This window comes from Lissotriton vulgaris, chromosome 5, assembly GCF_964263255.1.
Source record: "Lissotriton vulgaris chromosome 5, aLisVul1.2, whole genome shotgun sequence".
Lineage (NCBI taxonomy): Eukaryota > Metazoa > Chordata > Amphibia > Caudata > Salamandridae > Lissotriton > Lissotriton vulgaris.
Window position 1 is genome coordinate 499,008,528 of NC_141693.1, and position 13,485 is coordinate 499,022,012.

The 13,485-nt window shown below is 43.1% G+C and overlaps 1 protein-coding gene across 1 annotated transcript in view; it reads left to right on the forward strand.

Moving 5' to 3' along the window:
- The window catches only part of PCDH15 (protocadherin related 15), a 2,701,201-nt gene that overhangs the window by 2,645,102 nt on the left and 42,614 nt on the right, over positions 1-13,485 (forward strand). The window contains exon 33 of the mRNA XM_086921939.1: positions 11,599-11,637. Coding sequence (XP_086778065.1) covers positions 11,599-11,637 — 39 coding nt within the window. The remainder of the gene's footprint in view (positions 1-11,598; positions 11,638-13,485) is intronic.

A 13,485-nucleotide genomic window follows, 5' to 3' on the forward strand; every position in this document is an offset into this window, starting at 1 on the left:
TTTTATTAATTAAATTGTTTACTTACCTCCAATTATCCACATTCTGGTTTTTAGCACCCCCCACCCTGCCCCTCCCCCACACTCGCCTTTCTGCCCCACCGGAACTCCCTCCAGGGGGCGTGGCTGCCATCCTGTACAAAACCTATGGCAGACTCAGGCACGGACCCTAGCACTATGGTGCTAAGGTGTGTGCCCAATGCACGGCCACTTAAATCATCACCAGCACTAGGGAGAGGGGAGGAGAGGTCCATGACTGTGAATGTGGTGCTCTCCAGCTCTCTCCCTGTCATGCAACGCAGTGCAGCGCAGCATTTGTGGCTGCTGCACTGACTCCTTTGAGAACCTGGGCCTAAGTTTTCTTTCCTCCAACTTCTGAGGCGCAGCTTCCAAGTGGTGCAGCGGGGCTCACAGGAAACTATCGACTTTACTTCTGTCAGTGCAGTGGGTTAGCATCTTTCACCTACAGTCTGCAGTTGCCATGGATACGGGTGATGAACTGGCAGTACCACAATGAAGGGACGGCAGAGATATCTGCAGGACAGATCACTCATCAATAAAGAGGCCAGAAGGGCATTTTTCTACTGTATGTATTCACAGTGTCACCACAGGACCTATAGCACTGATCTGACTGACAGCTCAACACTTGTACAGTTGTCACTTTGCAATGTGTTTCAAAATATGTACCGACGAGTTCTTCGAAATACCTGTTTTCAGGTAGTCAGTCTGGATTCTACTACATATCATATAAAGTAGAAATTGAAAAACTTTTTTTTTAAAAGACAGCTCTTCCAGCAGCACTAATAAGAGTATTACAAAACAGTGAAGAATATTTAGCCGTGTAAAACGTCTTTATTCCTGCTTTGCAACAGTCCCATTCCTATCCCACTGAAGATGACAAAAATAGTAGCATTAACTTTTTTTTATATAGTGTTTAGTGGCACGATCTTGCAGTTTCAAAGCGCCGAATCTTAAACGGTATTGCAAGGGCCACTGAACGTATGCGTTTCTGCGGCCGCAGCAATTTCAGCATAAATATAGTTTGCCGCTTTTGACACAGAAATCCATCATCTTGTACATAAATTGCAGATTTCTGCCAAAAAAGAATTTCTATAATGGATCGAAAGTTACCAAAACAGAGCCACACATGTTTCTGCGCTGTGACAGGGTTTTTGCTGCGCAGTGGAACGTCACCCTTCTGTCAGTTATTGCTGTATTTTGGTATTAAATTGATTCTGATGAGGTGAAACCTTTTCCCAGACAGTCTTAACGCACAGTAACGAGAAAACGGTGCTATAATACTGCCACCAAAATGTGCCCCATTATGCCAAATAATTTACCATTCCTTGCCGGATGTTTTAGTAAACTCTGCCACCCAATCTGGGCGTCCCCTGTCGCATAATTCTCTAGTGGCCATGGCCATTACTTCTACCCAACTTACTTTTATTTTTAGACCTCAGAATGATGAAATGCTGCGACTTCGTACGTGCAGGTTGAACACACATATACTTGCAGGAGCTTGGCTAATCCGCTATGCCACGTCAAATTCGCAGTTTCCAATTTTTTTTGTATGTCTTACATAGTTAACAGCACTGTGGAAGTATCACTTAAAAATGCGATGATATTGTCATTTCGAAAAAAACTTAAGATAATTATTGAAAATCGATGGGATGTTTCTGTGTTGGGATGCATGCTCCCGAAAGACTTTGCGTGAATCGGTTTCGAGAGCTGCAGTGCACAGGCCGACTCATTCATTGGTTTGCCTCAGCAAACAAGAGCAACCCCTTCTTCCTACGCGGCGCCTCATTAGCGCAGTAAACGCACATTCGTGATGGCTGTGCCTGAAGTAGCTGTATATTTCATTATTTTACCACTTAGGCCAATCTCTTTAGGCCGGGCTACAAATAATGAAAACACTGCTTGATGATAAGGAGACTGAAGACTATTTGCACAAGGAAGGATGACGTGAGAAGGTTTCCAAACTTTAAGAAATGGGGACCACCTCTGCTTTGTTTGCATCAGTGTGCGTTCACGCGCTCGATGTAAAAAACAAAATCAAGCATTTACAATGCAATGGTCTCGGCATTATTAAAGGTAGAGCTATTGGCATTGCTCATTACTTTTTTTTTTTAAATCATAAAAAAAAATAGCATCGTCATTTACATTGCTAATAGCTTAATCGTTAAATAAATGGCATTGTCATTTACAATGCCATTAGCTTAATCGCTCGCATATGCATGACCTATTGCATTTACTCCCACACAGAGACACACACATACAGAGCCACCCACAGTCATTCACATAGAGCCACCCACACACACAGAGCCACCCACACAGAGCCACCTACAAAAAAAGCTATCCACACACACAGAGCCACCCACACAGACCCACCTACAAAAAAAGCTATCCACACACACAGAGCCACACACAGACAGACCCACACAAGACAGAGCCACACACAGAAAGAGCCACACACTAGCCTAGTGACCGTAAGCACTTTTGAGCCCCATCCCCTGACACAAAATAGTTATTATCTGCTCATTTCAACTTCCCAAGTGCCAGATCACACACTTTCAGAGATTGTTACAATGTCATATTCGCTGAGCAGGTCGTTATCTGTAAAATGGCCTTTTGGTAAATGGCTGAGGAGGAAAAGGAAACAGTTAAAGGATTCCCCTGTCCCTGGAACACAATCAATAATCTACAGGCTTACACAGCAATGCTCATCTCTGAGGAGATCATTTCACTGGCAAATAAAGTCCTACCTGTCCACCTGGGGCAGACCTGCTGGTGGCCACGCATGAGGAAGTCTGTGTAAAGGCCTTTCAATCATGCCAGATAAACAGCTGGATCCTTGAGGCACTCCCTGGAATGTCCTGTCGAACCACAGCAGGGCACAGTACAAAAGCACGGTCTGTATGTGGGACAGGGGAGCACAGCGCACTGTTACTGTGATCAGCATGACATCTCTGCCACACATTCATTTGTGCTTAAGACTTTTTCCATACTGCAGAGTGCATGCCAAGCAAGGCGCACGTGGCTCACAGATGTATCGCGCCTTCCCCTCTGAGGGCATCCTGTTTGGACTTCTCATGATCAAGCACTGGAGTGTGGGCAGGAACCATAACTGCACTTCCTGTTGAAGGCATCTGCCATCGTTAAGCACTGAGGCCAAGACGTGAGGAAAATGAAAGTTGAACTTCTCTTAACCCCATGCATGAATACCGAACCGGTCCACCTAAACCCCGGTGAAGAGCTTTAAAGGTAGCAGTGAACCACTGAGGTGCTAGCTACCTCTACAGAGAGCCAGGGACTAAATGGGAACATATGCTGCATGCGTAAAGTCTTGTATTGTGAAAATAATTTTATTGATGTGGTAATTTATGTACATTTTGACTGGAATTAATAACAATCGTGAGCTGGCACAAGTAGAAAAGAATGCAGGAATCATGCGCTGCCGCAAGGGGCGCCACGAGAAAAGAATACAGAAAGTGTTATCTTCCTACGAGGTTGCCACTAGTGCAGGTACGGGAATACCCGGACCTGTGAGCTGCCACAAGGACCCCTGGCACTGAGTACGCGCAATCAAAGAAGTTTGAGCTGCCTACAACCCGGCATCTCACGGGTGCATGCTGGAAACGCTAGAAATTGTGAATTAGACCAGGAGACTAGGAGAATGCCAGCGCTGCGAGGTGCCGCCACGGCCCCGATGTTAGATGCTACGAATGCCAGGGGCTGAGCTGCCACCACGGTGTTTCGGAGACCTGGGTGCGTGGCAGGGGGGGCTGCTCGGGCTCCTCTCCCAGCTGCTGCTGCTGCTTGGGCACCGTGTCTCACCGGAGCCTCCGACCCTCCCTGTGCGACCTCTCACACACACTCCACGCAGGCTCGAGGGGCTCTACTGCCTGCTCTGACCTAAACCTATTACAGAGCAAAGACGGTGATGAGGCGAGGCGCCGCTCGACTGGGGAGACATGTCGGGGACAATCCCAAGGGGAGACATGTCGAGTCTGCAGTAGGCGAAAAGAAAGGAGGGGCGGGGGAGGGCGACACAAAGAGCTGCTGGAAGCTGCGTGACTCACCTGCAGCCTTCAGCCAGTACCGCGTCTGTGCTTCGTGCTTCAGTGAGAGGAGCGCTCCAAATGACCACGTTTCTCTGAGGAGAGGCAGAAATGCCTCCGAGAAACACACAGCCATTTTCGGGGGCGTGTTTTGCTGTTCTGAGTGACGGATGACGTCACCATCGAAAGAACAGCAAAACTTATGCCCCCGAATCCGAAAGAGATGGGGCTCGTTTCGAGTGACGCCTCTCTCCTCCAATGGCTGGAATCCGTTTAGGAAGCCAGCCAATGGAGGAGAGATGGAGGAGAGAGGCGGGATATACTGCCGTACTGAACAACATAAAATCTCCGACTTCCGGCTGGCAAGCCAGCCTTCGGTCCCTCGACCTAAAAAAATAGCAGTAACAAGGATTTACAAACATAAAAAGCCGTTTCACAAGCGAAAACAGGGTGTCACACCAATTTGTGTGTTGTGATTCTATCTATGAGTAAGGGCAGGCGTGAGCCCATCAATGCCCTTTTTTCTCTCTTTTTGTGTGTTATAGTCATGCAATACCATATCAGTATCAACAAGCATTAGCAATCGCAATAGGTCAGACATATAAAGGCAAGACCAATTGTTTTTGACACTGATTAATAGTCTTCTGTTGGGGAGCTGACACACCCTTCTCAGGTCACCCCCAACTAACTTGTAACTTTAACCCCTTCGCTGCGGCGGCAATTCCGCCGCAACGCTAGGGGGGGGGGGGCGAGCGGCGCTTGCATGCTCGTGACGGAGCCGCTCCGTCACGAGCCGCGGTTGCGCTGTGCTCATGACGGAGCGGTTCCGTCATGGCCTCACCCGCTCAATAGAACACGCCTCGCAAGCGCGAAATCAGCGCCGTGCAGGCGCGGCGGCAGGGCCATGACGGAACCGCTCCGTCATGAGCACAGCGCAACTGCGGCTCATGACGGAGCGGCTCCGTCATGAGCATGGAACCGGTTAACACTCTGGCGCCGAGAGAACCTCTTTAACAAACACCCCCGGGAATCAGTAAGATTGACATCCAACATGAGCTGGTTCAACTCTGTCAATCAGTGACTCAGAGAGGCAGTGTTATGAACACTTTGCACAGTTTAAAGTGACAAACAGTGATGCAGACCAGTGCAAAGTATTGATAAAGTAGCCCTAAAAGTAACACAAATGGTGCTTTGCATCATGGAGATATCATATGGATGTATTAAAGCTTTCCCACACTACTACTAATGTTTTTTCATGCAAAGCCCGATCTAGTAGCAATAGTTGACAGAGTGCTGCACAAAAAAAGAACACCCCCCTGAGGCAGTCACAAACAATTAGATATGCTTCTATTTCTCGTAATGTTTCACACAATGCTGTGGGCTGCACTGGACCGCCCACTAAAAAAGTGGAAAAAGCTTTAAAGTATGTCTGAGTATAGTTACTTGTATCAGAATGGTATTCCCCCCGTATGCTAGACATCACACATAAACCTTTTCACTATGGTGCAAAGGTGTGTGCCTGGTACTATGCAGCCTGTTTGTGTCAGTTGCTGGGTAAGAAAGCAGAAGTGCCAAATCTTAGTATGTTCCCCCAACGCAATGCAGTCACTTTTTTTTGCTCTTGCATTGTGCAATGTTTATAGGAAATGTGCCCTAAAATGTGTTCCCTATTTAAGTAGATTATTCAGCTCATTATAGTCTTTTACCTTCCTACTCTTCACCCAACCTTCCATTGCTCTCAACGACATGCCCACAACATCCTCTGAAGAAATCTGACTCCTTTGTAGTGTCCCTAAACATCTTGAGAGAGCTTTCAAGAGTCGGACCAACCTGGCAATTGAAGGCTGCCTTTATGTGTGGATACTGATCATGTTCTGATGCCTCCAGATTCAGCATGGCTTCTCTACCCTGGACAGGTATACGTCTCCACTAGCTACTCCACATCCCTCGTTATCAATCCTATGCTTTTTAGGGCAATCTCAAATGCAGCAAGACACATATCTATATCATCCACAATCGCATAGCTAGGCACAACTTATTTTGGATGATTGTGTGGTGAATGACCTCGGCTGGGTACCACATTTTCATATCCAGCATCCTCAATGCACTCTGATGCCCTCCTTCTCTGTTGCTTTCCTGGCTCTTAAGTTCATTTTCTGGTGAATCCTCTCATGGGCCAGCATGGCCTGAGCTTGTACAAAGCCAGCATTTTCTCCACTAATACAAGGGCTGCGGATGCCTATTTGTCCGCAGCAGCCACAGGGACAGCCACCTTCTCCTTGGCTACCAGTTCCATTCACTCAAGGGCAAGGGGTGCCCTTTTCTCCTCCAGGGACAAGGTAGACAATTTGAATTTAAAGTGTCACTCAACCTCCTTGTAGTCTAGCTTGAAGAACTTTACCATGGTACCTGTAAGTTGACATACTGCTACTGGTCCTGGACAACACAGGTGAAAATTATCTTTCTAATAGGATAGCCATCTACAGAGTGCTTCCGCAACGTTTTCACCATCTTTCTCCTCTGGGGTGATCTGTGCTTGGCAGGTGTCTTTTCAGGCCCTGTAGGCTTTGTCATTGGTCTTCTTTTTGGCCTACTTGCCCAACTTTAAGCTTCTTTCTTCTGACGTAGCCTTCATTTTCAGCAAGGTTTGGTCACTCAAGATAGATAGGCAGGTCACTTTCATGTTCCAATGAATAATTCAATACACAAAAATGTGATCAAAAGTGAAAACAAATCAAAATTATGACAGTTAAATATGACTCAATAATACTTCTGGCAAATAAAAAATAAAAAATACATTTGTGCCTCTAAATCCGCAATCATTTCGGCACTGTTAAAACTAACTGGTAATTGCTGGACAAAGCCCTATCCTATAACTAGGCAATAACATCCGAAAATGTGTTATTATTTTGGGAGATTGGTACTCCTACTTACTGAACAACCAGAGTCTGTTTACGGCAGTACACAGTTCTTAGCATCTCTGTTCAGAGCGTGTTAGTTATGGCCCAAAAATGTAGACAATTCCCAGAAAAAAACGGTTACATTTTTTTTAAAGTTAATCAAACAACACAGTAAAATTCTCAAACATATATAGAAAAATAGAAATGAAAATAAATGAGCAAAAAGACAAAGAAAATAAAAGTAATCAAACAAATGATTTTTTTAAAGTTATAATGTAAATAAAACTTTGAAAAGTAAAGCACTAATATAAAGTATGTGTTTGTGGATGTTCAGGACATAGTTGCTATTTCAGGCTGACCTCCATACAGTGGAAGTTAGATACACAACGCTGGCCACTCTGGTCACAATTTTTACTTTAGGACTTAGACCCTGATTTAGAGTTTGGTGGTGAAGGTTCTTCAACACAATGGTGACAGAGTACTCTCTCGGCCAAACTGAAGTTGTGCCCACGTCATTTAGAGACAGGTGGAGCTTCAGTATGTCAGGAACAGGTACTCCGTCTCCACTGCTGACATACAGTCTGACTAAGGAAAGGTCTTCAAAGGTTTGGCTATTTGTCTGCCTGCCTGATTTCGAGTGGACAGTCAAATGTCCTGTTTTCACCAGTTAAAACTTGGTGGTAAGGGGTAGTGAAAACTGAAAATGACTGCCAATCCATGGAAAACAACTCTCATGATCTGGTGGTCATTAATTTTCTTACTTTGTGATTTTTGTATTTCAAATAAAAAAGACAGGTTAAAAATATGAACGGATAGTACCATTATTTTATGACAGCCATTGCTGTCAATGTAGGAGATATCCACTGGGCCAGAGGACATCTCTAGATTTGGAGGACTGTACTCCATCAGAGTGACAGAGTATTTTACTGTTGATCTGACTGAGTTAAGACCATTCTATCTGGTCTAAATCAGTCCCTTAGTCTAACTACTTTTTGGAGATCAAAGGATTTCAGCAATGCAATTTCCAAGGCATAACCTGGCAAGTGTGTATCGAAGTCAGATATATTCTTGTGACACTTTCACTGAAACCCCTGGTTACAGCACCAAAAGCACTGAGTGGATAAAAACTGCAGGAACAGATTTGCTGCTAATCCCTGGTGCAAGGTTTTACCTTCAGACTAAATCACTTTTTGGGTTCTGAAAATCATCCAGAGGGGAATGGACACTCTAGCAGGTTAGGCTCCAGCAGGCCAGATACCTTTATCTTGATATCAAGCTGGTCCTGTTTTCAGCAGGACACAAAGGTCCAAGTGAGGTAAACCTGATTTCAGACCCCGCCAAGGGAGCAGCAACCAAGTGGTATCTTGACCCCTTCATTCAGAGGTGGACATAATTACTAGGTCCAACTTTTCTCAAATACCCACTTGGAACTAGGTCACTCTACAGCCAAGGCCTGGGCAGTGTCCAGTGTTCAGTGATCAGCTGGGCACTCTTGGAGTCAGGACCCTTTCTGCTTTTTGTGTCCCTGAAACAAGCAAATTTGAGGCAGCCACTTCACACTTGGAGATCAGATCCAGTACCTGGGCACCAACTTTCATCAGGAGTCATTGACTCCTTTATTACAGCAGAGTTGTCTTTCCTCAGATGTCTACCCAGATTCAGGAATATTCTAAGGATGTGGTGCTGATGTACGCACCTTATCCAGTGATCTAGTCAATGATTAGAGTAATCCCGAGACCCAACCCAACAGATTTGTTACCTATTCCCCATTTCATTTTACAGCACTCTTTAGTTTATTAAAAAAAATCATAGAAGCCCTAATTCTAAGACAGCTAATCCTTTTTCCCTCAGGGGGGAGCTATTGGGTCGCTCATTGTCACCTGCTCATTTATATGAAATGTCGTCCCATCTCCCACATTCAAAAAACATTTTTTTCCTCCTTCTGGGGTTGAAGCCGAAAGTCTAACATGGCTCTGGGAATGAATGTGAATAGTTTCAACCGTCCACATTTTTAAACACCAACTCAAAAGAAGAAGTGCTAAAGCTGCAGTATGTTCTTCCAACTGTCTCTGCTCTCCTTACAGATGGTAAATTCTTTTAATTCCCTCTTGTTGACAAAGCATTTGTCTTCCTGGGTCAAGAGAACCAAGCCATTATCGTCTGGGACTACGGTCAATCTGCTCCAGCCAAAAATGTTTATTGATCCTCACAAACAAAGATGAGTGACAGATTGGTTCAAGTGTGTATTATTTCAGCCCATTAAGTTGTAATAATGTTAAGGATATTTCTTGATGGTAGAAATGCACCTCTGCTGTCAGACGTCAGAGTAAGATAGTGGAAGTGTCTTTTATCATTGGCCATAGTTTTTAGCTAGTATTATGGACTTGGCATAGATATCTGAACTGTGAATCTTGTCAAAATAGCTATGTCCCTTTGTGTCAATAGGGTATCCGTGTCTTCTAAAATGCCTTAATAAAATTCCCATGCTAACCTGAGGGTGTGGAAGTAATCTGAGGTGTGGATAATCAGTGATTTATTGACCTTGGAAACCTTTTTCTTCCCCAATATTTCTGAATTAGTCAATTTTGCTTTTAATGATTAAGAGACCCAGTTGGAGTATGTTGTATATATCTGTAAAATGGGTTCTAAAGGAGGGTAAATTCTTAGAGGAGTTCAGCAAATGATTTCAAGGTGTTGAGGTGTGCGAATGTCCTTTGTGTGTTATCCCTAGACTATCCTATTCCTCAAATCTCAATAGCATGGAGATGTGAAGTGTTTTATGCTCAAATTCAAAGGTTTCTCTTTGGCTATGTTAAGATTATCATTGTATCTGTCCACATCTTGAATATTTCCGTAGATGTAAGAGGAACATTCCTGGAGAGAGTCCCTTTATATAGGAAGAGTAATACAGATTTACCCAGTGCCCAGCATCCATAGTTCCGTTTCATAACCTTGGCCTAAGCTGGGTCCATGAGATGACATGTGAGAGCCTGATTCACAGAAGTAACTTAAGACAAAATCCTAAACTTACTACCATTTTGGTATTCAAAGAAGGCACTTACTAATTTCTGTATTCACAGAAGTTAGGAGTCCTTACTTTAGGACTCCTAAATCCCTTCTGTGAATACCGAAAGTCTTAAAGTTAAGATTTTTCTCAGTTTAGGAGTAGTAAAGTTAGGATTCCTAACTTCAAGACTCCTAAATGCCTTCTGTGGATACCGAAAGTCTTAAAGTTAGGAGTTTTCTCAGTTTAGGAGTAGTAAAGTTAGGACTCCTAACTTTAGGACTCCTAAATGCCTTCTGTGAATACTGAAATTCTTAAAGTTAGGATTTTTCTCAGCTTAGGAGTCCTAAAGTTAGGTGCAAAGGTGCCTGCATTGGCGCTGGGCAGGACATTGTGCACCAGCTCTGGGGAAAACAGGAATGCACCATATAATATTAAAAATGTTACATTCCTATCCTTTCCCTGGCTAGCAGTACAGCACAATTTGCTAAATATACCATTTAGTGTTTTAGTTTCTGCAAAAGAAATTCTGGAGGCACTCCCCTATGCTTTTGCGATTATTTGTACCTTGCCTTTTAGATTTCTTCCACAAACTCCGTAGCAATGCCCTCATACCTGTATAGTCTTACACATTTTTAAAATGTTTACCTGGATTGAAAATTATTCAAATTATTTGAGCTTCCAGGTACACTAGGGGTTGCTTAACAGCATCAACAGAATGTAAAAAAAGAATTGTCTCTGAAGATTTCTACTAATCAATGAAAAATCAATCACTATATCCTAAAACCCAAATAGAACAAGGAAGATCAAATCCCAAGAACCCAAGACAGCCCTAGTTACACTAAAAATGGAAGAACTGCCACACTATCCTAAGTGTTTGCGATACTCAGTGTTTCCACAGTGTGGCCTAATGCAATTAATGGGCAATATGAAAGCATGGGGTTATTTTACCTGTGTTGTGTGAAGGTGTCAAGTGTGCAGGTGCGTCCAAGTGGTTGAAGTGGCTGCTGCCACTATCTGCAGAGTTTCTCAATTCACAATATTGGCTCCCACATGCCCAAATGACATGAGAAACCGTAGCGCAACTAAAACCGGTACTTAACCTTAGGAGGAAAATAAACAAAAAAACCTTCACAAACTACAAAGCATCAAACAATGAAAAGTGCTGGCAACCCTAATTACCTGTGTAGCAAGCAACACTTGTCACTCATAAAATAGCCGTTTCTGAGTGGAGAATCCTGATTGGTCGCTAAATCATCATAGGACTCCATTGTGTTTTCACCAAATCAGAACATACATTTAAAAATGTACTACATTTATATCTGTGACTATTATTTCAAATGGTTTGTACTAATTGTATCTGTTTAGTGGTCAAGACATTAACTCATGGTGCTGGACATGATGTGCTGTATAATAGTTTGATAATATAATTTAATGAAATAACATTGAAGCTAGTAATCTATCTTGTGACACACGATGATAGAGTAAGAACATTTCTTAACAGTAGTTTCTTCTCTAACTTAATGCCGTACGTCTTTGCTGTCTTTCTTTCTTAAATGGTCTTCTTAAGAAGGAAAACATTTGCTTTCTTCACTGTCCACTAAATATGTCTTCTGTGTCTATTCTTTTCTGGCAGCAACAGCAATTGTTGAGACCTTCTCTTCTCAGACCTGAGGTAGACTGCTCTTTCCTCTTTGACTTATATATTTTTTTAAAAATGTGTTTGCTTTAATACAGAGTTTGTAAAATAAGGTATATCTGAATGAAAGTGCAACATACATTGACACGACGTTAGCAGTAAAAAAACATAAACAAGTTGTATTTGCCTTCTAACAGCCAATATTGTACTGACATCATATTACGTTCAAACATGGCCTTCTGGATCATGTTCATGAAAGAAACCATATACTTGGATTGACTAAGAAGTGGTGGCTGGTATTGAACAGTGGCAGAGAGGCGGGGGATGGTTGGGGCTAGGAAAGAAAACAAAAACGTACCTGTGGTCGCAGTCACCAGCTGCCGCCGCTCCTACTAGCAGGAACCAGGACAAACACAGACTCCCAGAATCCCCTGACCAAACACAACGCTGCCTTACAGCAGTAAGTTGCTGTGTTTTGGCGCTCAAACAGGGGCTTGGAAGCTGGGCATGTTCTCTCCTAGGCTGTATAATACAATTTGTGGAGAGCATGCACAGTACGCATGATGAATTGGCCGGCCCGAGCCTGCCGGCCATACCCTCATGCGCATTTACGGTGCAGCCAAAACTCCTCCTGCCTAGGCGAACATCAGGGGAGCCTGGCCCTGCCCCACCCTAATAACCTAGCTGGCTGCAGTGCAACTGTATTACTAAAATTAAAATGACTAACATTTTGTTATTATCATTTTATTTTTTGTGTGCACTGCTTTAAAGTAGAGGGCGATGTTCTTCTGCCTTAGTGGAGGAGCTGCCCCGAGACTAAGGGCCACATTATAAGTTGCCCACTATTGTAAACGTTTATAACACACCCAATCAAACCCAAATATAACTGGGATTGGTATTTGCAGGATGCTCTTTTAACACACTATTCAGGTTACACATGTTAGCTGGAGGATAACCTAGTATTTCCACTTTGTTTTTCCTAATCTGAAGTGCACAACTACTGAATGTGTTTCTTGGCGGCACTGATCATTCCAGACTTTACATGGTGAAATCATCTAGGCAAAAATGTTTTGGTGAATTAATTGGCAAATATTTTGTAATCTTGGTTAAGGAGCAAACTTCCCTTGCATGCCTGAACTGGAATTATGACAATTTGTGGAATAAGGACCTAACTTTAATTTTCCTCATCAAAATAAAATGTTGACACTGTTTGGTATTCATTAATTTAAACATCTGTAACTTGTCCCCCTGTCTCGATCCACATTCAAATTAGCTTATCCTCTGGTACTTGGAGATGAAAAAAGGCCATAATTAAAGTAGCATTAGTTGTATAGGTGCAACGCCCACCACTACACCCACTGCCCTCCCCTTTGACGCTAAGTATACAGTGAAAGGGTGCCTAATTCACTTCATTTTAATTTCATTAAGCTTTATTCAGTACATATCAAAAATGATCATAAAAGCACATAGGACATACACATTTGAACAACATTGCAGAGATAATCAATTATACACACGTACATTAAAACATCATACTTTTCCTGGCATTAATTGATTTGTATAAAAAGGAGGCAGTAAAAAAGCAAATATCTGGATTTTGCATATTAAAAATCAACTACATTGCATCATTTACAGAACAAACTCCATATTTTATAAACATAGGTTTTAGGTAGGCAATATGTAAATTCATGTAGAGATTACATATGAGAAGAAAGTGCAATGTGCTTTGTTTGGATTGACCATCGCAAGGGCAGGGGCCAGCCGGGTACTTTTTAGGGTGTTGGAGAGCCACCAGGTGATGTACCAGCCCGAGCCTAAGCCTGATTAGGACACATCTATGTGACGATCTTGTCACCTGACTTAGGTATAATTGAAAACTTCACT